This window comes from Eucyclogobius newberryi, unplaced genomic scaffold (assembly GCF_026437365.1).
Source record: "Eucyclogobius newberryi isolate DKJ021-1_F unplaced genomic scaffold, fEucNew1.0.hap1 SCAF_4, whole genome shotgun sequence".
Classification (NCBI taxonomy): domain Eukaryota; kingdom Metazoa; phylum Chordata; class Actinopteri; order Gobiiformes; family Gobiidae; genus Eucyclogobius; species Eucyclogobius newberryi.
Window position 1 is genome coordinate 7,871,662 of NW_027316056.1, and position 23,258 is coordinate 7,894,919.

The 23,258-nt window shown below is 48.1% G+C and overlaps 1 protein-coding gene across 2 annotated transcripts in view; it reads right to left on the reverse strand.

The window, feature by feature from the left end:
* Positions 1-701: 701 nt before the first annotated feature.
* LOC140377313 (malate dehydrogenase, cytoplasmic-like) overlaps positions 702-23,258 on the reverse strand; it is a 36,879-nt gene continuing 14,322 nt past the window's right edge. Inside the window, exons 1-9 of one of the 2 annotated variants that reach the window (XM_072462681.1) lie at positions 18,255-18,334; positions 15,493-15,591; positions 10,328-10,424; positions 8,620-8,795; positions 7,019-7,141; positions 5,599-5,775; positions 4,586-4,699; positions 3,367-3,456; positions 702-1,025 (exon numbers count right to left, since the gene is read on the reverse strand). In XM_072462681.1, coding sequence (XP_072318782.1) covers positions 903-1,025; positions 3,367-3,456; positions 4,586-4,699; positions 5,599-5,775; positions 7,019-7,141; positions 8,620-8,795; positions 10,328-10,424; positions 15,493-15,591; positions 18,255-18,257 — 1,002 coding nt within the window. In that variant the 5' untranslated portion in view covers positions 18,258-18,334 and the 3' untranslated portion in view covers positions 702-902. Of the gene's footprint in view, positions 1,026-3,366; positions 3,457-4,585; positions 4,700-5,598; positions 5,776-7,018; positions 7,142-8,619; positions 8,796-10,327; positions 10,425-15,492; positions 15,592-18,254; positions 18,335-23,258 lie in introns of those variants that run through there. The other variant, XM_072462680.1, reaches the window with a different exon arrangement.

The window sequence follows — 23,258 nt, forward strand, 5'->3', positions numbered from 1 at the left end:
TTGTTTAGCAGCAATAGTTTCATTACGTTCAGCTCAACATTCAACACATTTGGGACTAAACATGGGGCGCGTTCACACTTTAGTCCTAAATTCAGCCCATTTTGGTCCCGATGCGGTCCTCCTTTGGTCCCGATGCGGTCCTCCTTTTGGTCCCGATCCGGTCCTCCTTTTGGTCCCGATCCGGTCCTCCTTTTGGTCCCGATCCGGTCCTCCTTTTGGTCCCGATCCGGTCCTCCTTTTGGTCCCGATCCGGTCCTCCTTTTGGTCCCGATGCGGTCCTCCTTTTGGTCCCGATGCGGTCCTCCTTTTGGTCCCGATGCGGTCCTCCTTTTGGTCCCGATGCGGTCCTCCTTTTGGTCCCGATGCGGTCCTCCTTTTGGTCCCGATGCGGTCCTCCTTTTGGTCCCGATGCGGTCCTCCTTTTGGTCCCGATGCGGTCCTCCTTTTGGTCCCGATGCGGTCCTCCTTTTGGTCCCGATGCGGTCCTCCTTTTGGTCCCGATCCGGTCCTCCTTTTGGTCCCGTATTAAGCCCCACGTTTGATGCAAATGTGAAATCTAAAAACAACTGAGCCAGGTCCACATCGGGACTAAAATGGGCTCAATTTAGGGCCAAACGCCAACAAAATGTGACTTCTTATGTGCGTCGGGGAAAAGCAAAGTCTTCAATTCTCAATCATTCAATAAAACACGACACGTAGTCTAGAAGTTTCAGTGTTTTATTGGTGACGACACGTTCTTTTACACGTGCGGCTCTCATCTACATGTCAGTGCTCGGCTCGGGGGCCGGTCGTGGTCGTTTACACAGGATTCACGTTGAAGCTAAAAAGGGGAAGAGGCCGGGCTCTCGCTGGGGTCTTCAGAGGCGCGAGGAGGCGGGGCTTTTGGGCTCGTCCCGGGCCAGTCACTGAGACAGGAAGTCCAGGGCCGTGTCGCGCTCCTCCACCAGCTCCGCCGCCGTGGCGTCCATCTTGGCCCGAGAGAAGTCGTTGACCGAGAGGCCGTCGACGATTTTCCAGCTCTTGTTCTGAACAGAGAAGAGTTGAGCATCAATTAAAAAAAACAACACTGTAAACTGTACCACTATTATGTGCCATTTCCTCGCTCAATGACTTTATTGTGAAGCTCTCGGGGTCAAAATGAGACCGCAGTGTGCCCTCTGTGTTTAATTCTAAAGGGTTTTTATCATCTGCGCATGCTAAATCGCTGCAGGGAAAGTTATTCACCGCGATGAGTTTGTGCGTTTAAGAATTAGAACGCTCAGAGCAGATTACGAAGGTTTTAAGACTGTAAATTAAGCCTTATTCACACATAATTCACAGTAAATGACCAAGTGCAGATTGCCAGAACTCTGACCTCTGACCCTCGTTCACACAGGCTGAATGAACATGGAACGTGACTGTACAGTGTCGTCATGGAAACCAAGCTGGTAAATGAAGAAACAAGCAGTGACACTGGCAATATTCTGGTTTTATTCATACGTCTTCACTGAATTGGTCCTGGCAATTTTTACAGTGATTATGAAAAGTAGCCCCGCCCCCAGACTTTTAATCAACTTTAAATCTTGGCTTGTTGTAATAAGTTCTAGGATAAACGAGTTATAAAATAATACATAAAACAGGGATTTGGTTGCCTGGAAGAGCTCTCAATATCAGCCTCGCCATCATTTTCATCTCAGTTCCGATGGGCGTGATTGACAGGCGGATTAACCAATCAGGGACAAGCAAAGCTCATCCGATAGAAAAAAGGGCAAAGAAACATCACAGGAGGTGGAAAAACACAGATTTCTGCAGGATCAAAGAAAGCGGCACTAAACTCCAAATATTTTGTTCTAAATGATGATGACCAATAAGTCCCCGTGTCCCAGCAGATGTAACAAAGCCGTGGATTTGTACATCGTCGTTTCAAAAATAGAGACAATCTGGCTTTAGAATAAACAAAAACACACAAAAAATGCACTTGCTTCCGCTGACAGAAGTCTCTCAGTCGATCCTGGCTACGCCGGACTAAAGCGGGACTAAAGCGGGGCTAAAGCGGGACTAAAGCAGGTCTAAAGCGGGGCTAAAGCGGGACTAAAGCGGGACTAAAGCGGGACTAAAGCGGGACTAAAGCGGGACTAAAGCGGGTCTAAAGCGGGTCTAAAGCAGGGCTAAAGCGGGACTAAAGCGGGTCTAAAGCAGGGCTAAAGCAGGTCTAAAGCGGGACTAAAGCGGGTCTAAAGCGGGTCTAAAGCGGGACTAAAGCGGGACTAAAGCAGGTCTAAAGCAGGACTAAAGCAGGTCTAAAGCAGGACTAAAGCAGGTCTAAAGCAGGACTAAAGCAGGGCTAAAGCAGGTCTAAAGCAGGGCTAAAGCAGGACTAAAGCAGGTCTAAAGCAGGACTAAAGCAGGTCTAAAGCAGGACTAAAGCAGGTCTAAAGCAGGACTAAAGCAGGGCTAAAGCAGGACTAAAGCAGGTCTAAAGCAGGACTAAAGCAGGGCTAAAGCAGGTCTAAAGCAGGGCTAAAGCAGGTCTAAAGCAGGGCTAAAGCAGGACTAAAGCAGGTCTAAAGCAGGACTAAAGCAGGTCTAAAGCAGGACTAAAGCAGGTCTAAAGCAGGACTAAAGCAGGTCTAAAGCAGGACTAAAGCAGGGCTAAAGCAGGTCTAAAGCAGGGCTAAAGCAGGTCTAAAGCAGGGCTAAAGCAGGACTAAAGCAGGTCTAAAGCAGGACTAAAGCAGGACTAAAGCAGGACTAAAGCAGGTCTAAAGCAGGACTAAAGCAGGTCTAAAGCAGGACTAAAGCAGGGCTAAAGCAGGTCTAAAGCAGGGCTAAAGCAGGACTAAAGCAGGTCTAAAGCGGGTCTAAAGCGGGACTAAAGCGGGACTAAAGCGGGACTAAAGCGGGGCTAAGGCGGGGCTAAAGCGGGTCTAAAGCGGGTCTAAAGCGGGTCTAAAGCGGGTCTAAAGCGGGTCTAAAGCAGGGCTAAAGCAGGACTAAAGCAGGACTAAAGCAGGTCTAAAGCAGGCCTAAAGCAGGGCTAAAGCAGGACTAAAGCAGGACTAAAGCAGGACTAAAGCAGGACTAAAGCAGGACTAAAGCAGGTCTAAAGCAGGGCTAAAGCAGGACTAAAGCAGGACTAAAGCAGGACTAAAGCAGGTCTAAAGCAGGTCTAAAGCAGGGCTAAAGCAGGACTAAAGCAGGACTAAAGCAGGACTAAAGCAGGACTAAAGCAGGTCTAAGATGTGTAAGAGGTGCGAATGAGCGTCAAAATAGTGAAGTACATGTTTATGAGGATCTGGTCACCCCAACAATGAGCTCATTTCTTTAACTGATTGCACGGTTCTGTCAGCGTTTGGCTGGAGGCGCGTGTTGTGCGCTCAGACTGACCTTGATCTGAATGGGGAAAGAGTAGATGAGGTCGTCGGGGATCCCGTAGGAGTTTCCAGCGGCGTGAACTCCCATCGAGATGAACTCGCCCTGAGGCAAGAGAAAAGAACATTTAACCTCAAGAGGGTCAAGTCTGTGGAACAAGTACAGCGACACGCGCTCGGCTGCGACGCGAGTATCATTACCGACCGACGAGTATCATCCCCCGAGTATCATCCCCGACCCCCGAGTATCATCCCCCGAGTATCATCCCCGACCCCCGAGTATCATCCCCCGAGTATCATCCCCGACCCCCGAGTATCATCCCCGAGTATCATCCCCGACCCCCGAGTATCGTCCCCGACCCCCGAGCATCGTCCCCGAGCATCGTCCCCAACCCCCGAGCATCGTCCCCGACCCCCGAGCATCGTCCCCGACCCCCGAGCATCGTCCCCGACCCCCGAGCATCGTCCCCGACCGAGTATCATCCCCCGAGTATCATCCCCCGAGTATCATCCCCGACCCCCGAGTATCATCCCCGACCCCCGAGTATCGTCCCCGACCCCCGAGTATCGTCCCCGACCCCCGAGTATCGTCCCCGACCCCCGAGTATCGTCCCCGACCCCCGAGTATCGTCCCCGACCCCCGAGCATCGTCCCCGACCCCCGAGCATCGTCCCCGACCCCCGAGCATCGTCCCCGACCCCCGAGCATCGTCCCCGACCCCCGAGTATCATCCCCCGAGTATCATCCCCCGAGTATCATCCCCCGAGTATCATCCCCGACCCCCGAGTATCATCCCGACCCCCGAGTATCATCCCGACCCCCGAGTATCATCCCCGACCCCCGAGTATCATCCCCGACCCCCGAGTATCATCCCCGACCCCCGAGTATCATCCCCCGAGTATCATCCCCCGAGTATCGACCCCCGAGTATCGACCCCCGAGTATCGACCCCCGAGTATCGACCCCCGAGTATCATCCCCGACCCCGGGTATCATCCCCGACCCCGGGTATCATCCCCGACCCCGGGTATCATCCCCGACCCCGGGTATCATCTGGAGGATTCAAGTGCAAGTTTCCTTTATTTAATTCTTTTTGCCTTTTAAACTCGGTTATATTCATTTATTGTACTTTTGGGGGTTCATTTTTTAATGTATTCACTATTTTTGCGCACGTTTCGATCGACTGCCATGATATTGTTTGAGACATACATTCTTGTCTGACTGAAGTGGGACTGACCTCTTTGGTTCCAAACCAGATGTCCCTCACGTGGTCGCAGATGGCTTTAGCGGCCGACATGGCGCTGGACAGTTTCCGGGCCTTGATCACGGCTGCACCGCGCAGCTGCACAGTCTGAAGAGGAGGGAAATAACACGTTAAAGAGGATTGTACCTCCATAAACACAAAGCATGAGGATCACACAGGCGCTTCAGGGACAATTCTGTTTTTTATTTTACTTTGAAGGCAAAAAAAAAAAGATCCAAATGTTGCCATTTTTTGATTCGGAGTGACCGCCAGGGGTCAGGAGGCTTCAACAGTCCAGGGGTCAGGAGGCTTCAACAGTCCAGGGGTCAAGAGGCTTCGACATTCCAGGGGTCAGGAGGCTTCAACAGTCCAGGGGTTGCAACCCGATCAGGAGACTAAATCTCACGACTTTAAGATATTTCAAATCGACCTTTTGTACGTCATTATCCTTTATTTTGGTAGCAAAGGCGAGCGGGGGGAACATGCGGGGGACACGGGCGCCGTCATGTTTGTTGTGATGACGCTGCTGGGGGTGTTTCAATCCCAGAATGCATTGCGCAAGTCAAATTTCACACCGTGTTAGAGCGTGACATGTACTATGGACACTTCAGTGGCGCAGACAGAGGCAAACTAACTTGTAAAAGGCGATATAACGACTCTTACGCACGTTCTGTTTCGTTACAGAAGCATGTGGAGGACTGAATATGAAGACGCACATGTGTTGCGCAATGCGTTTTCGGTCCTTTGGGATGAAAGATGGGCTTTATCAACGTGATAAAAATATTCGACACAGAGTTTAGGAAAGACCGGTCGGCAAAATAATTGAAAAATAAAAACATTTCAACAAAATGCTGATATTTTTTTTTCAGTCGGCTAGTTTCACACCGGGTCGGTCGGGTTACGGCAAACAGACATATTCTTTTGCTCAGCCTTACTACCATCGCTTTATTACATTTGAAGAGTCATGAGTCGCATTCTTAAAATCACGTTTGTAAAGTGTCACTCACAGAGATGAAGCTTCCCTTGAGCCAGGCGTCGTCCTTCACCGCTTCGTAGGCTGAGACCGCCGCCCCCTGGAGGTGGACTTTGGCGTGGTGCACGTCCGGATACTGAGTGGACGAGTGGTTTCCCCAAATGATCACGTTCTTTACGTGTTCAGAGGAGACGCCGCAGCGCATCGCCACCTGCAGGACAGCAACAGAAACTCACTCAGCACTAACGCTTCTAAAGGTCACAAGCTTTTTGGATTGTGAGGTGGAGTCTAATGCAGGGGGGTGGAGTTAACTGCAGGGCACCTTTAAAGTGCACTTCACCCTCAGCTCGCCGCTCGTCTGCTGCCAGATGTAGTTATTTCCTTCTTTTCCGTTTATCACTACACGTCATATACCTCCAGCTTTTACACGGAGCCAAGTAAGGCCCTAAGACCCATTTGTGTTGGCCCCCAGGCTTTCTGTTGAATTAGTCCAAATGAGCAAACCTTAAAAGGTTGAATGGACGATTTTTTGGGCATAAATCTGAGTCTTATTTCCTCGTGGCGTGGACTGCCGATTTGTCCTGCCACGTATCAATCATAAAACGCACCTACCGCTCACCTGCAGCCGCGTGCGGATCATCCCACATTTCCGCGTGCCTAAGCGCATTGATCTATCATAATATAGTTTCCTCAGTGTACGGGACAAAATGAAGACGGAGAAAGAGGGTTCAAGCCGTCTCTGAAAATCTACAGGAGACAAGGGATGCGATGCGCTCCGTCGCGCTAATAAACAAACACGTGTGTGTTGTATCAGTCCACACGGGGGAGTGGCATGTGCACTTCCACCTGAGTTCTCAAATCGACGAAAAATCGTCCATTGCGCCTTTAAGTTGTGGCTTGTCTGTCAAAAGCAACATTTTCAATCATTCCTTTTCATGTTTTCAATTCACTGTTTCACCATTTCTAGCGCTGGAGGTTTCAAACCCATTTTCTAAAATAAACCGATTTTGGATGTTTGAGGAGAACAAACTATGACACTGTTTGCCTGCAGATTAAAAACACAATTCTCCTTTTAATAAGACAGTAGAATGTATTCAAATGATTAAAGAGCAACAAATTACAAGACTTTACTCGTGACATGTTTTTTAAGTCTCCTTTAAGTTATGGTACATCATTTACACAATGCGGTCATGAAGGTGAATACGCCTGCGTTAGTACAATACTCCAATTAAATCCAGTACCACCAGGTCACACCACGTCTATAATAAGACTCTTTCAACGGTGCAGTCTTGTACAACAAGGATTTACCCGAGGACGACAGATGTGGCTAAAACGGACTTAAAATGAACCAAATATGAGAAAAAGAGGAGCTTTCACACAGAAACACGGCTTTAGAGGGCACGTCATCTACCCCAGAGCTTTTAAAAGTGTGATCATTTGTTTGTCAAAGTCACCTGAGAGCAGGCCCTGTTGTGGTCCAGGCGAGTCAGGCAGGAGAAGTTCTCTTTGGGGATGGAAGGTGCGGATTTGGACGCGATCAGACAGTTGGTGTTGGCAGGGTTTCCGACGACGACGACCTGAGGAAACGCATTTCAAACGCTGGTTGGAATGTGTTCGTTTGCTGGTTCATTTCCACAAAGATGCACATTAAAAACCTTCGGAATCGTTTGCGCCGTTATCGGTCTTTAAACTTGTTTTTGCATCTGTGCTTTGACATTTCCCGTTTTCAAACTCAATCAAAAAGGATCTATTGAAATCACACATTACTTTCTATGAGCGTAGTGTTCTCTAAATCAGGATGTGGATCAGGATGGTAACGTAATATCATGGGGTAATAAACAAAAGCTTGCCCGAGCTGCAAATACACTACTGATTTGAGGCATAATGCTTCATGCTAATAAAAATGGCTTAACAGCACAGAAGATCACAGAGTTCTACTTTTTAACGTCACACAACTGGGATATTTCAAAAGGAGACGACTTGCTGGACAACGGCTCTATAAAAACAACAAAAACACTTAAAAACTGCTACACACCATTATAAAGTTCTCCCTTTTTCCTGTCACAAATGTCACAAATAATCTTTCCTTTCCTCCTCAGACGCATCATGTGAGGCCTTGACCTTTGACCTCGTGCTGTGGACTTACAACACAAACGTCCACAGGAACTTTCATCAGCGCTTTTGGAGTAAAGGGAAATCCACTCGATCAAAGTGTTCACATTGACCAAGCGCTTTCATGTCCTTCAATTTGCTACTGCATGTTTAATAGAAAAAGCAGTTTCCAAAACACAGAAAGGTGTAAGTTACGTGTGCATTACAATCATCTACCGCTGCAGAGAACTACATATCCCTTCCTCATGAGTCTTACGTCTAAACCCTTTAAATCCAGTGAAAAGAAATGCTTTGGATTCCAGTTTTTCAGTGCTTGGGATCATAATTCAAACTTCTTTCAAAAGTCAGGAAGGAAGTGAAGTGCTTAAGGAACAAAGTATGTAAAATGTTCAGAAATTGGTCCTATATTTAAGTACAGACACCTGTTCACTTTACTGCAGTTAAAAGAGGCTGTACCTGATATTACGGATGTGAAACGTGAAAAAACAGAACTGAACTCACTATTGCATTCTGGGCATCCGAAATATTCACCATCATGAGTTTAATGAGCACTTTTCACGAGTGTGAGAGTTTTGCCGTCCCGGGTGAAGCTAACAAACTTTAGCATGCTAGCGGCGCACTTCCTGCTTCTCGGAGAACAAAACACTTTAGATTTAGATGTAGAGAAAGAATAGATGCGTTTACGATGCATCTGTTGGGGCAGATTTTACATACATATAGTTTTTTCTAAGTTTGAAAACAGTGAAAATCAGGTCCTTTAACTGTAAAGTCAAAAGTGTCCACTGTACTTCGACATCGTAAGGATTCCTGGCAAGACTCTGTCCATTTACAACAGACATAACCATTTGACAAGTCGACTACTACACAATGGTTTATTGCCCAAGTGTCTTGTCCAGACACAGACACTTCCTCCCCTTCACTCAGTGTGTCTTTCATAGCGTACCCTGACGGTCTTCTTGGCGTACTTGTCCAGCGCTGCTCCCTGGGTCTTGAAGATGGCGACGTTGGCCTTGAGCAGGTCCTTCCTCTCCATGCCCTCCTTCCTGGGCATGGAACCCACCAAGATGGCGGCGTCGATGTCTTTGAAGCCCACCTCCACCTTGTCTGTGGGGATCACCTCTGAGGGACGACACAGGAAAGGAGTTTAGGAGGCGCGAGGGACGACGGGGGACAGTAGTTTAGGAGGAGCGAGGGACGACGGGGGACAGTAGTTCAGGAGGAGCGAGGGACGACGGGGGACAGTAGTTTAGGAGGAGCGAGGGACGACGGGGGACAGTAGTTTAGGAGGAGCGAGGGACGACGGGGGACAGTAGTTTAGGAGGAGCGAGGGACGACGGGGGACAGTAGTTCAGGAGGAGCGAGGGACGACGGGGGACAGTAGTTTAGGAGGAGCGAGGGACGACGGGGGACAGTAGTTCAGGAGGAGCGAGGGACGACGGGGGACAGTAGTTTAGGAGGAGAGAGGGACGACGGGGGACAGTAGTTTAGGAGGAGCGAGGGACGACGGGGGACAGTAGTTTAGGAGGAGCGAGGGACGACGGGGGACAGTAGTTTAGGAGCGAGGGACGACGGGGGACAGTAGTTTAGGAGCGAGGGACGACGGGGGACAGTAGTTTAGGAGCGAGGGACGACGGGGGACAGTAGTTTAGGAGCGAGGGACGACGGGGGACAGTATTTGGGAAAAATATACATATAAAAAGTGGAATATTTGTTTTATTGGGCATTTGAGTCATTTAAAATACAAAAAGTAACTTCAAAGTAGCGACTCAAATGTGAAACTCTCCGGCAGGTCACAAAGGGTTTTAAACATCCACGACCTTTGCCCTTTGCTATCGCGGCGTTTCTCCAGGCCCAGTTTCACGTCTTTCACTGGTGCAGATAACGCTCTGAACTCGTCCTCGTATCGGACCGAACTTTACTCCTCGCATTGTTGTCCCGCCTCTGCTGCCATTGGCTGCTGCGCGACCTCAATAACGGACCAATCAGAGGGCTCGCACGCACCACACCTCCTCCCTCCCTCCCCCTCCTCATAAAGCAGGAGATAGAGACAGAGGCAGATGCATGTGAAGTATATTCATGGTTTTAACCGCGTTTGAGAGCTTTTTATTTAGTCATTTAAGCAGGTAAAACCCACGAGACTGAAGGCTCCTTTATCCAGGTTTACAAAAGACAAACTTCTGGAGTAAATGAGTCCGAGACCGTTTGTATATCTCACTTTACAGCTCTTCCAAACCACCAAAACCAGCTCAGTTATTAAAATGATATATTCTTGACAATCACCTGCATTAATCCAGCTAATGTGACTGTGTTTACACCGTTAAATGTTTTAATGCTTCACTTTGAGCTGAATCTTTTGTAGGATTTGTACTACGTGTAATTAATATTTGACCTTTTGTGTGCACCTGCTCAGATACATGAGTCATAAACTGTGCCCTGCCCCTTTAAAAATGATATATTCGTGACAATCACCCACATTGATCCAGCTAATGTGACTTGTTCTGTTAAATGACTGCTTCACTTTGTACTACGTGTAATATTCGACCCTTTCCGTGCACCTGCTCAGATACATGAGTCATAAACTGTCCGTGCGCCGCCCCTTTCAGCAGACGCGCACGCCTTTATTGGCCCGGTCATGACATGGGAGGCCTCACCCCGGAGCAGAGGGAGGGCGCAGTCCTGCAGCTCCATCACCACGCCGTCCAGCACCGGCAGCATGGGCGGGATGTCCAGCAGGATCAGGACAATCGGCTGCGGAAGAAACAACAACAACATGTTAAAGACGATGAGAGACGTAGAAAATGAAACATTAGTCATGCAAGAAGTGTCGTACTCGTTTTGAAGCCGCGGCGGTTACAATATGTCAACGACGTTTCAATCTAAAAAATCCTTGAATAAATTAATGAAGCAAAACCACTCCAGAAAAAAAAAAAAAAAAAAAAGGACAAAAGCTCAAGACTTTTAGTGTATTTATTTATAGTTTTGTAATACTATTATCCAGGAATCCCTCCCATTAAACCAGGACCGAAACTTGTATGGAGCACACACAACCCAATCGAATTTGAAAGTGAATTCTTCAAAATGTTGCATTTGACATAGTTTGGTTGAGCCTCCACACCTTTAATACCACTTGGAACATTAATAATAGTTTGTTATGACATCAAAATGCTTGAAGTCGTCCAAATTACAGTAAAAAGTACCACGTTTTGTTGTTTGGACGAAGCTGGAGGGCCGCCAAAAATTGGTCTGAGGGCCGCATTTGGCCCGCGGGCCGTAGTTTGGGCATGCCTACGCTGACTATTATAGCCTTAATTTTATAGCCTTGGTTTTGCATATTTATTAATTTCTCCATTTGTTTTTTTTTTAGTTCTCAAACGGACAGACAACGACAACAACAAATCTTTGTCTAAAGCAAGAACCATTCCACGCCAAGAGTCTGGACTTTGTGGCCAATGACGTCAGTTGATTTATGGCGAGTCGACGGCAGACACACACATGGTGCATTTTCATAACCTTTGACCTTCTACACTCTCGACATGTGGCACTGGCAGCTCAGCCTTGATCCACCGAGACCAAGAACTTCAATGTCTTCAATGTCCAGCGTGTGCATCTATTTACTCCCGTGACAAGAGGAGGAACTGTCAAGCAGGAGGAACTACTGTCAAGCAGAGGAGGAGGAGGAGCTTCTGTCAAAGCAGAGGAGGAGGAGGAGCTACTGTCAAGCAGAGGAAGAGGAGGAGGAGGAGGAGCTACTGTCAAAGCAGAGGAGGAGGAGCTACTGTCAAAGCAGAGGAGGAGGAGGAGCTACTGTCAAAGCAGAGGAGGAGGAGGAGCTACTGTCAAGCAGAGGAGGAACTACTGTCAAAGCAGAGGAGGAGGAGGAGCTACTGTCAAGCAGAGGAGGAACTACTGTCAAGCAGAGGAGGAACTACTGTCAAGCAGAGGAGGAACTACTGTCAAGCAGGGGAGGAGGAGGAGAAGGAGCTACTGTCAAAGCAGGGGAGGAGGAGGAGAAGGAGCTACTGTCAAAGCAGAGGAGGAGGAGGAGCTGCTACTGTCAAGCAGAGGAGGAACTACTGTCAAGCAGAGGAGGAACTACTGTCAAGCAGAGGAGGAGGAGGAACTGTCAAGCAGAGGAGGAACTACTGTCAAGCAGAGGAGGAGGAGGAGCTGCTACTGTCAAGCAGAGGAGGAGCTGCTGTCAAGCAGAGGAGGAACTACTGTCAAGCAGGGGAGGAGGAGGAGAAGGAGCTACTGTCAAGCAGAGGAGGAACTACTGTCAAGCAGAGGAGGAGGAGGAGGAACTGTCAAGCGGAAGAGGAGGAATTGTCAAGCAGAGGAGGAACTGTCAAGCAGAGGAGGAACTGTCAAGCAGAGGGGGAGGAGGAGGAACTGTCAAGCAGCAGAGGAGGAGGAACTGTCAAGCAGCAGAAGAGGAGGAACTGTCAAGCAGCAGAGGAGGAGGAACTGTCAAGCAGCAGAGGAGGAGGAGCTGTCAAGCAGAGGAGGAGGAGCTGTCAAGCAGAGGAGGAGGAGGAGGAGGAGGAGGAGGAGGAGGAGAAGGAACTGTCAAGCGGAAGAGGAGGAATTGTCAAGCAGAGGAGGAGGAGGAGGAGAAGGAACTGTCAAGCGGAAGAGGAGGAATTGTCAAGCAGAGGAGGAGGAGGAGGAGGAGGAGGAGGAGGAGAAGGAACTGTCAAGCAGAGGAGGAGGAGGAGGAGGAGGAGAAGGAACTGTCAAGCGGAAGAGGAGGAATTGTCAAGCAGAGGAGGAGGAGGAGGAACTGTCAAGCAACAGAGGAGGAGGAACTGTCAAGCAGCAGAGGAGGAGGAACTGTCAAGCAGCAGAGGAGGAGGAACTGTCAAGCAGCAGAGGAGGAGGAACTGTCAAGCAGCAGAGGAGGAGGAACTGTCAAGCAGCAGAGGAGGAGGAACTGTCAAGCAGAGTCCAGCCAAAAGTGGATTTAGATTCACTGCACATTCATCAGGTCCAACACTTATGAAACAATGGAGGCCACGCCCTGTCGCCAACGTAACGTTCCATTTACAGACGGAACGAGTGAGTAGCGTCGTAGCGTTTGGATCCCGGTTCTGGTTCCACGTTCTTGTCCCGACACACGTCGCACCATCAGGAAGAACCATTTGAATAAAACAGTTGAGCTGAAACATGAGACTGAACCAGATCCACTCGCGACATAAAACATGCATGACCCAGTTATGCAACGCCAGAGTAATTGCCCAGCATGCACTGCAGTGAAGAGGCTCAGCTGATGTTGTGTAAATGTTGGAGTCCTAATGAGCATTTAAATAGTCGACTAGTCAGACAATTATTATTAAATACAATATAAACCGAGTAAAGACAATCAACGGATTCTAGAGATTTACAGATGAAGCGTAGTATTGACATTTGGATTTTTGTGTTATAAAAGCCTCTTTTTGCATGCATTTTAGAATCCAGATAAAGGCCATCAAAATATGAATTATGACAAGGGTTGATACTAAATGTTTTTTTAAAGAGTATTGATACTTTTTCAAGAATAAAAAAAAATCATGTATATTTTTTGTTGAGAATATCAATTCTGTGGTCTAAACTGAAACTAAAAAAAAAGGAGGAAGAGGAGGAACTGTCAAGCAGAGGAGGAGGAGGAACAGTCAAGCAGCAGAGGAGGAACTGTCAAGCAGAAGAGGAGGAGGAACTGTCAAGCAGAAGAGGAGGAGGAACTGTCAAGCAGAAGAGGAGGAGGAACTGTCAAGCAGAAGAGGAGGAGGAACTGTCAAGCAGAAGAGGAGGAGGAACTGTCAAGCAGAAGAGGAGGAGGAACTGTCAAGCAGAAGAGGAACTGTCAAGCAGAGGAGGAGGAGGAACTGTCAAGCAGAGGAGGAGGAGGAACTGTCAAGCAGAGGAGGAGGAGGAACTGTCAAGCAGCAGAGGAGGAACTGTCAAGCAGAGCAGGAGCAACTGTCAAGCAGAAGAGGAGGAGGAACTGTCAAGCAGAGCAGGAGCAACTGTCAAGCAGAAGAGGAGGAGGAACTGTCAAGCAGAAGAGGAGGAGGAACTGTCAAGCAGAAGAGGAGGAGGAACTGTCAAGCAGAAGAGGAGGAGGAACTGTCAAGCAGAAGAGGAGGAGGAACTGTCAAGCAGAAGAGGAGGAGGAACTGTCAAGCAGAAGAGGAGGAGGAACTGTCAAGCAGAAGAGGAGGAGGAACTGTCAAGCAGAAGAGGAGGAGGAACTGTCAAGCAGAGGAGGAGGAGGAACTGTCAAGCAGAGGAGGAGGAGGAACAGTCAAGCAGCAGAGGAGGAACTGTCAAGCAGAGCAGGAGCAACTGTCAAGCAGAAGAGGAGGAGGAACTGTCAAGCAGAAGAGGAGGAGGAACTGTCAAGCAGAAGAGGAGGAGGAACTGTCAAGCAGAAGAGGAGGAGGAACTGTCAAGCAGAAGAGGAGGAGGAACTGTCAAGCAGAAGAGGAGGAGGAACTGTCAAGCAGAGGAGGAGGAGGAGGAACTATCAAGCAGCAGAGGAGGAACTGTCAAGCAGAAGAGGAGGAGGAACTGTCAAGCAGAGGAGGAGGAGGAACTGTCAAGCAGAGGAGGAACTGTCAAGCAGAGGAGGAGGAGGAACTGTCAAGCAGAGGAGGAACTGTCAAGCAGAGGAGGAGGAGGAACTGTCAAGCAGAGGAGGAGGAGGAACTGTCAAGCAGAGGAGGAGGAGGAACTGTCAAGCAGAGGAGGAGGAGGAACTGTCAAGCAGAGGAACTGTCAAGCAGAGGAGGAGGAGGAACTGTCAAGCAGCGGAGGAGGAGGAACTGTCAAGCAGCAGAGGAGGAACTGTCAAGCAGCAGAGGAGGAACTGTCAAGCAGAGCAGGAGCAACTGTCAAGCAGAAGAGGAGGAGGAACTGTCAAGCAGAAGAGGAGGAGGAACTGTCAAGCAGAAGAGGAGGAGGAACTGTCAAGCAGAAGAGGAGGAGGAACTGTCAAGCAGAAGAGGAGGAGGAACTGTCAAGCAGAAGAGGAGGAGGAACTGTCAAGCAGAAGAGGAGGAGGAACTGTCAAGCAGAGGAGGAGGAGGAGGAACTATCAAGCAGCAGAGGAGGAACTGTCAAGCAGAAGAGGAGGAGGAACTGTCAAGCAGAGGAGGAGGAGGAACTGTCAAGCAGAGGAGGAGGAGGAACTGTCAAGCAGAGGAGGAGGAGGAACTGTCAAGCAGAGGAGGAACTGTCAAGCAGAGGAGGAACTGTCAAGCAGAGGAGGAGGAGGAACTGTCAAGCAGAGGAGGAGGAGGAACTGTCAAGCAGAGGAGGAGGAGGAACTGTCAAGCAGAGGAGGAGGAGGAACTGTCAAGCAGAGGAGGAGGAGGAACTGTCAAGCAGAGGAGGAGGAGGAACTGTCAAGCAGAGGAGGAGGAGGAACTGTCAAGCAGCAGAGGAGGAACTGTCAAGCAGCAGAGGAGGAACTGTCAAGCAGCAGAGGAGGAACTGTCAAGCAGCAGAGGAGGAACTGTCAACCAGCAGAGGAGGAACTGTCAAGCAGAGGAACTGAAATCTAGTGTATTCCTTTAGTATGGAGAGTTTGACGTTTTGTTATCAGGACTACAATGATTTTTACACTCACTAAAGTGCCCTTGGCGTTCAACACAACACGCCTTAAGACTTTAAAACACACCTATTTGAAAACCCATCGCAAATCTCAAACAAAAATCACCCAAATTGGACGAGTTCGTCATCAAACGGTATCGATATCGTGGTTACTTTCATTCCCCACGTCCAGGCCTTCGCCGGGGACGAGAGTTTGAGTTCAGATGTGAGGTTTAGGGTGCTTTACCTGGTCCTGGCCGAACACATCTCCCTTGGCGATGCTGTAGAGCAGCGCGTAGGCGATTTGACCAGCAGCGCCGGTGACGACCACACGGATTGGTTCAGGCTGCGACACAAAAAACACAAACCGAATCACAGCGAGAGTTCAAAAACACCGGCAAGCAGCGGGTACAAACACAAGATATTTCAAATCGACCTTTTGTATAAAGACATCTATGTGTGTTCTGTTTTGTTACAGACGCATGTGGAGGACTGAATATGAAGTCGCACATGCGTTGGGCGGTGCGTTATCAGTCCTTTGGGGTGAAAGACAGGTTTGCCAACGTGATAAAAATATCCGACACGGCGGTTTAGGAAAGGCCGGTCGGTGAGTCGGCGAAATAATTGAAAAATAAAAGATTGATATTTTCTCAGTTGGCTAGTTTCATACCGGGTCGGTCGGGTTACGGCAAACCGACATATTACTTTGTTTAACCTTAATGATGCTTTTATACAGTCTTTATTAATATTCAACTTTGCGATACCCGACAGACTGTACGCTTTTTATATACGGCAAATTCACATTAAAACACTATGAAAATTATGTATTTACAAGACCAATAGGACAATTAAAATTACAATAGAGGAGAAAGTTGTATCGCTAAATTGATACCATTTCAATTGTTGTTTTGAAGACAGGCAAAAAATGTAATAAAGTTAACCCATATAAGAGACGTCTAGTGGACGGTCCCAAACAAGGGTTCAATGATATTTCTGTCGTTTGTGATTCATTTTTCATGGGATCGTTCACATTTTGCATGACACGTGACACTTGGGGCACGTTTTATCACATTTCTGACGCTTTGTGAAAATATCATCTGGATATCATTGGAGACTATGCAAATAAATATTTTAAGATCATACATTCTTATTGCCTGACGCGCCAGCCTCGCCCACATTCTGTTCGAGTGCGTAAGGGTTTGGAACCCGAGTCAGAGCCAATGAAGTCGTCTTTCATTCATTTACCCGTCCAATCCCAGGCGGAGGTTTTAACGCGTCACACTGAGATACGGAAGTAGCTCTTCACCCCCGTTCCAAAACATTCAAGATGGCAGAACCGGCCCCCTGACCCGGCCCCGTGACCGAGTGTTTACTTCTGCTCTGGCTTCGGTTTGAACGATCAGGAAAGTCCGCTCTACTCGCCGTGATGAACGTGCGTTAGATGCGGTTATACGAAGGGCGTCGTCACGATTCAGGAGACATTTTCTGCGTTCAGGACGGATAACGCGGGACACGCCTTGTTGACATGGGCTACGTAATATCCGGTTAAGCGTGTCGCGTTTTTTGCGTCACTTCTGTGGATTACATTTCATTATGGATGCCTTTGCTGACCATTTGAAAAAATATATATTAGATAGATATAGTGTCTTATGACCAGGACAAGTTTAACATCATCTGCAACTGTTTCTATTCTAAACTAATATTCAAATGTCAAATACCTGCAGCTCGATCTCTAAGCACCCGGCCTCCATCGACTGCACTTCAAATAAACACTACAACGACCTTGTGAGTGAAGGTTGAGGAAAGGACAGAGCAAATGCGACATGACTTGTTTAATTCACCGAGCACGAGACCAAAAAAAAGAGTTTAATCTTTTGTTTTCAGCCCAGGCGTTCAGCTAAAGACACCATATGCACCAAGAAGTTAAAAAAAAAGCAACATTTAAGCAGTCAGAGTACAATTAGTTTTGGCATTTATAGTGTTCAATTCAAAGGTCGATTAAAAGATACTGTGTTAAGGAGTTGAGAGTTGTTTTCAGATCGTAGATTATAAAAAGGGCAGAGGTCAATTGATTGCTTTATTCTGACCAAACATGCAAAAGGTTGATATTGTAGAAGACCAGGCCTGTAACAGCAATAACAGGGAAATTACAAAAAGCAAAAGGCCCATTAAAAATAGCAGGATTTGTGACAAAATTCCACTTAAAACTTGATTCTTTATGGTCAGTTTTCACCTGGAAACAACCAAAGTGTCCAATCTGCGCCTAAATAAGTCATATTCTTTCATTTAATCCACAGTCATCCTTAGAAAGGCATTTACACCTGCCTATATCAATTATTCAGATTTATAAGTCCCATTTATCCTCAATTTTTGACATTTTTACACCTAAAATGCATTAGTTTTGCATGAAAACATTGCACGATGAATCAACTTTTAATACAATTCAGCCTTACACTTATTTAATGCAATCTACAGAAGATTTCATATGATGATATTTGTAAATTCAACTCGTTTTCCTGTTCCCACTTGCATTTATAGTTTGTCCACATCCACACTCCAAACAATCACGCGCATCACGAGACGGCGACGACGTGATTTTGCACCATTTTATGACGTTTCACGGACTAATCCATCTGGAACGGTTTTTGCACGGCCTGCTCCGATTGGTCAATGCCCAGAGTCAGGACGATGATGACGCGCGTGCCACGCCACCCTGGTTAAAGATGGAGGCAAAAGAAACAATATGTACGTAGAGGAATCCCACGTAAAAACGACGCCAAAAAATGTCCCGTTCTTATTTTTTTCTTTAATTTTTTTTTGTGGCAACGTAGCGCAAAAAGTGCTTTAACGTCGTGGCTCAAAACTGCTCACGTGAGGCCCTCGCGCGTCACTCCTTTAATCACGGTCACCATCCTTAATGTTTGTCAATGTCACGCTGCGGGAAAGTCGACTCATCTCGTTTCGCAAAGGTTGATAAAATGCGTTTAAATGATTGTCGGCGCGTCTTACCATTGCAGTGATGCGGCGTGATGCGGCGTGGACGAGCGTGATGCGGCCGGTTGTTCCTGCGCGGACTCGGGGTGCACGAAGATGAGTCGCGCGCGGCGGAAGGGTTCACCTCTGCGCTGCCCTTGTACTCTGCCCAACGGTCCCAGTCACGCGCCGGAACCACGCCCACGCGCGCCTGTCGCTGGGTAATGTAGTCTTTTGTTGAGGCTTTTAACCTCACGCTCGCGGGGCAACGGACTCGTTCTCCCACAGTGCACTGCTCTGCGCTCAGGACACGCCCCCGGTGAGCCAAACGCGGATGGATTTGTGAGAAAACCGCCAGTCTTTGGCCGTCTTTGGCCTGATATTATAATAGATCCATGGTCTTTGGTCACATCTAGCGGTCACCAGCGGGACTGCACATCCAAGAAGAGGCGGTGAAATCACACGTATTGGAACGTGGTAGAGACGCGCACATGGTTGTGTCAGTTTATTCACCTTAAAAACTAAACAATATAGTTGAATTGTCATTTTCAGGGCGGGAAAACAAAGCTGGAGAGGCGGAAAATACAGGAAACACAAACTTTCCTGCGGCAGATCCGCTGCTGACGAAATATCTGCACTATTAGACACTTTTGTGGTACGTAAACCGTCCACCACACTAATTGTCCCCTATTTCGTATTACATCATTCAAATTTGTCTGTACATTTGTGTAAAAGGTGCACTTTGTAATTTTTCTGGTCAATAGTCTCCAGTGTTGGATAGCATTTCCAACAATTAACATTATTACGTGTAATTATGTAAACAGTAATGTAATAATGTTAATAATGTTCATTCACGCACAGTAAAACCCGAGTCTATATTTGGTTTGGAACTTTCTGCTCCGAGCACGAGGTGCCAGTACTGTTCTATAACACTTCTGAGGCCAAAAGAAACCGAACACAAGGGGGCGAGCCTGACGACAAACACAGTAACATAATCATTAAAATATCAATAAACAATCGGCTGACAGATCACCACAATACAAAGTCATACAATAAGCACGTGTCGGCCTCAAGCAATGAAAAACATCACTAAAACAAAAGTGGATTAGCAAGAGCACCGGCGCACAACAACAGACCGCGCTTGTTTTAGGCCTGTAGTTTATTCTAATCAAACTCTCAACACTTTTACTCTACATTTACTCCATTTACTACAAAATAGTGGTTATAACGAAGGAGGAGCTTTTCAAAACATGCATCTGAAGGTTTATTTGTCACTAGTCAAAAACAACAGGAAGATTGAATCTTAACCCTCCATTCCTTTAACGATGTTCTTTCTTTTTTTTAAATACAAAAACAGCCTCTTTTAACTCCTGTTTTTGAAGAGACTAAACGGCTTCTGCACAAGAGGCTCTATCAGCACAGAAGACATGCAAGTTCAGGACCACAGAGCGCCGTGCATCTTCATCTTAAAGCCTCTAATCGCTCGTTTGAAGACCGTGAGGTGAAGATTCTAAGCAGGGAGAAAACAGGATTTGAAAGTTAAAGAGGCTAATTTTGTTTTTTTTGTAAAAACGGAAGACCTTCTTTAAACAGGAATGGAGGGTTAAGGTTCAATCTTCCTGTGGTTTATAATGGAGTTTTGAACCCCAGGGCATTCGGATGCTAATCAGTTTCACAGGAAGGAGAGTGAGCCCGGGACAAAAGGGAGGCTAATAGCCCATTGAAGGACTGATAGTAAACAAGAAGCTAGCTTGATAGAAAACACTTCAGGAGGGCGGGGCTTACCACAGAATAGAATAAATATCTGAGTTCCCAGGTTGACAATGACTGAATATGGACTATTATTTCATGTGGTGGAGATAAACGTTATCACCCTGAAGTCACTCTGAATCCACAGTCTGTTCCTGGAGTCAAGGCTGTGTTTGTGGAATATGAGAAGGACCTGATTTCCTTCCATGATCTCGACTCTGGAGCTCTCATCTGCTCTTCTAACGGCTGCGACTTCAAGATAAGATAAGATAAGATAATCCTTTATTGTCCCACATTGGGAAATTTCATTGGTGCAACGCAGGTAGATACAGAGGTAGATACAGAAGAAAAGAACAGATCACATCGCTTATAGGAAGTCTGAAAAACACTTACAGTAGAAGATCTCCTATAAACAAAAACTCCCATAAATACCATTGCATGTGATCACGACAGTAATTGCACATGAATATGTGTCACGACAGCACATAGATTGCACATGAATTTCACAGTAATTGCACATGAATCACAACAGTAATTGCACATATGACGGAATTGCACATGGTTAGGTCAGTATTGCGAGTGTTCAGGACTAACAGTGTTTGTTATAAAGTCTGACAGCAGCAGGAAGGAAAGACCTACGAAACCTCTCCCTCCCACAGCGAGGGTGGATCAGTCTCTCACTGAAGCTGCTCTCCAGAGTGGACAGAGTGTCCTGCAGAGGGTGAGACTCATGGTCCAGCATAGATATGAATCTAGCCAGGACCCTTCTGTCCCCCACCTCCTGCACCGAGTCCAGAGCGCAGCCCAGGACAGAGCTGGACTTCTTGATGACTCTGTCCAGCTTCTTCCTCTCCCTCTCTGTGATGCTGCTGCTCCAGCAGGCCACACCGTACAGGAGGGCTGATGCCACCACAGAGTCATAGAAGGTCTTCAGGAGTGGCCCTGTCACTCCAAAAGACCTGAGTCTCCTCAGGAGGTAGAGCCGACTCTGGCTCTTCCTGTACAGTGCGTCTGTGTTATGAGTCCAGTCCAGTTTGTGGTTCAGATGAACACCCAGGTACTTGTATGAGTCCACTCTCTCAATGTCCCGTCCCTGGATGTTCACTGGTGAGGGGGCAGTGGGGTGGCGTCTGCGGAAATCCACCACCATCTCCTTGGTCTTCCCCGCGTTGATGAGGAGGTAGTTCCGCTGACACCAGTCCACAAAGTCCTGCGCCAGTCCCCTGTACTCCGCATCATCGTCTTCCGAGATGAGTCTGATGATGGCAGAGTCATCAGAGAACTTCTGCAGGACACAGCTGTCCGTGTCGTGTCTGAAGTCTGCAGTGTAAAGGGTGAAGAGAAAGGGCGCGAGGACAGTGCCCTGGGGCGCCCCCACACTGCAGGTCCGAGTGTCAGACACACAGTCCCGGGCTCTCACAAACTGGGGTCGGTCTGTGAGGTCGTCCAGGATCCACTCTGCCAGGTCATACTCCACACCAGCAGTCTCCAGCTTGTCCCTCAGGAGCAGCGGCTGATGGTGTTGAAGGCGCTGGAAAGATCGAAGAACAGGATCCTCACAGAGCTGCCAGGCTTTTCCAGGTGAGAGAGAGAGCGGTGCAGCAGGGAGATGACGGCGTCCTCCACTCCGATGCCAGGCCGATATGCAAACTGCAGCGGGTCCATGGCTGAGCTCACGATGGAGCGGAGGTGGTCCACGACCAGCCGCTCCAGTGTCTTCATCAGGTGGGACGTGAGAGCCACTGGCCTGAAGCTGTTGAAGTCCTTGGCGCGCGGTGTCTTAGGCACAGGTACCAGACAGGAGGTCTTCCAGACCTGTAGTACCACCCTCAGCTTCAGGCTCATGTTGAAGAGATGCTCCACAACTCCACACAGTTCATCTGCGCAGGACTTAAGGAGCCTGGGGCTGATGCCGTCAGGTCCTGCTGCCTTCCTCACTTTAATCTTCTTCAGCTCACTCCTCACCTGTGCTGCTGTAACAGTCAGTGGTTGGCAGGGGGACAGTGTGCTGGGGGGATGGGTGAGTCCAGGCGAAGTGGGGAGCTGATGGTCCGGGGCAGAGAAGCGAAGAGGAACAGATGCAGGGCATTGTCCAGCTGTGGAAGAGGGAGCATGCAGCTGTGCAGGGGGAGGGGCAGGTGACCGATCAAATCTCAAGAAGTGAGCATTTAAATCATTCACCCACTGTAGATCCCCCTCTGTCTGGGCAGGGGGGATTTTGAAGCCCGAGATGGTTTTCAGGCTCCTCCACACTCCCTGAATGTTCTTTTGCTGCAGCTCAGCTCCTCCTTGTTCCCTGACCTGAAGGCTCTCTTCTTCTCCTTCAGCAGAGCCTTCAGTTCACGGTTAATCCATGGCTTGTTGTTTGGAAAACACCGCACCGTCCGGGAGGGAACAATGTTCTCAAAACAGAAGTTGATGTAGTCCGTGATGCACTCTGTGATGGTGTTGATGTCCTTCCCATGTGGGCCATAGAGCTCAGTCCAGACAGTGGTGCTGAAGCAGTCCCTCAGAGCCTCCTCGCTCTCAACAGACCACATCCTACCTCACGGGACACCACAGGCTGCCTGCGCACGATGGGTTCAAACACAGGCCTCAGATGTACAAGGTTGTGGTCCGAGCTGCCCAGGGGAGGGAGGGGGGAAGAGGAATAAGCCTCCTTGGTGTTGGCAAAAACAAGTCCAATGTTCTATTCTCTCTGGTGGGGCAGGTAACATACTGGGTGTATGTTGGTAGAACAGAAGAGGGAGAAGCGTGGTTAAAGTCACCAGAGACAAGGAAGAGAGCCTGTGGGTGCTGTGTTTGCAGCCTGCAAGTGCAGGAGAGCAGTGCTTCACAAGCATTTTCAGCATTGGCAGACGGGGCCACATAGACTGCAATCAAAATCACATGTGAGAACTCCCGGGGCAGATAATATGGCCTCATGCCAATAGCCAATAGTTCAATATCCTTGTTACATAGCTGCTCCTTCACTGTGCAGTGTTCGGACCAGCTCGTGTTCACATACACAGCCAGACATCCACCTCTTTTCTTCCCGCATTCTCTCGTTCTGTCCGCCCGCAGCAGATGAAAATTGTCCAAACCTACAATAGAGTCTGGCATTTCTGCTGTTAACCAGGTCTCTGTGAAAATCAAGACCAGTGACCAACTCTATCCTTATTTCTGACTAGAATGAAGGACAAACTCTGCTCCTCGGGTCGTCGCTTGTGAGCCCAATCAACTCCAGATGTCACTTCTAATTACTTCATATTCTTTTACAGTTTTTCAGCTTTTCTTTTCAGTTTTCAAAGA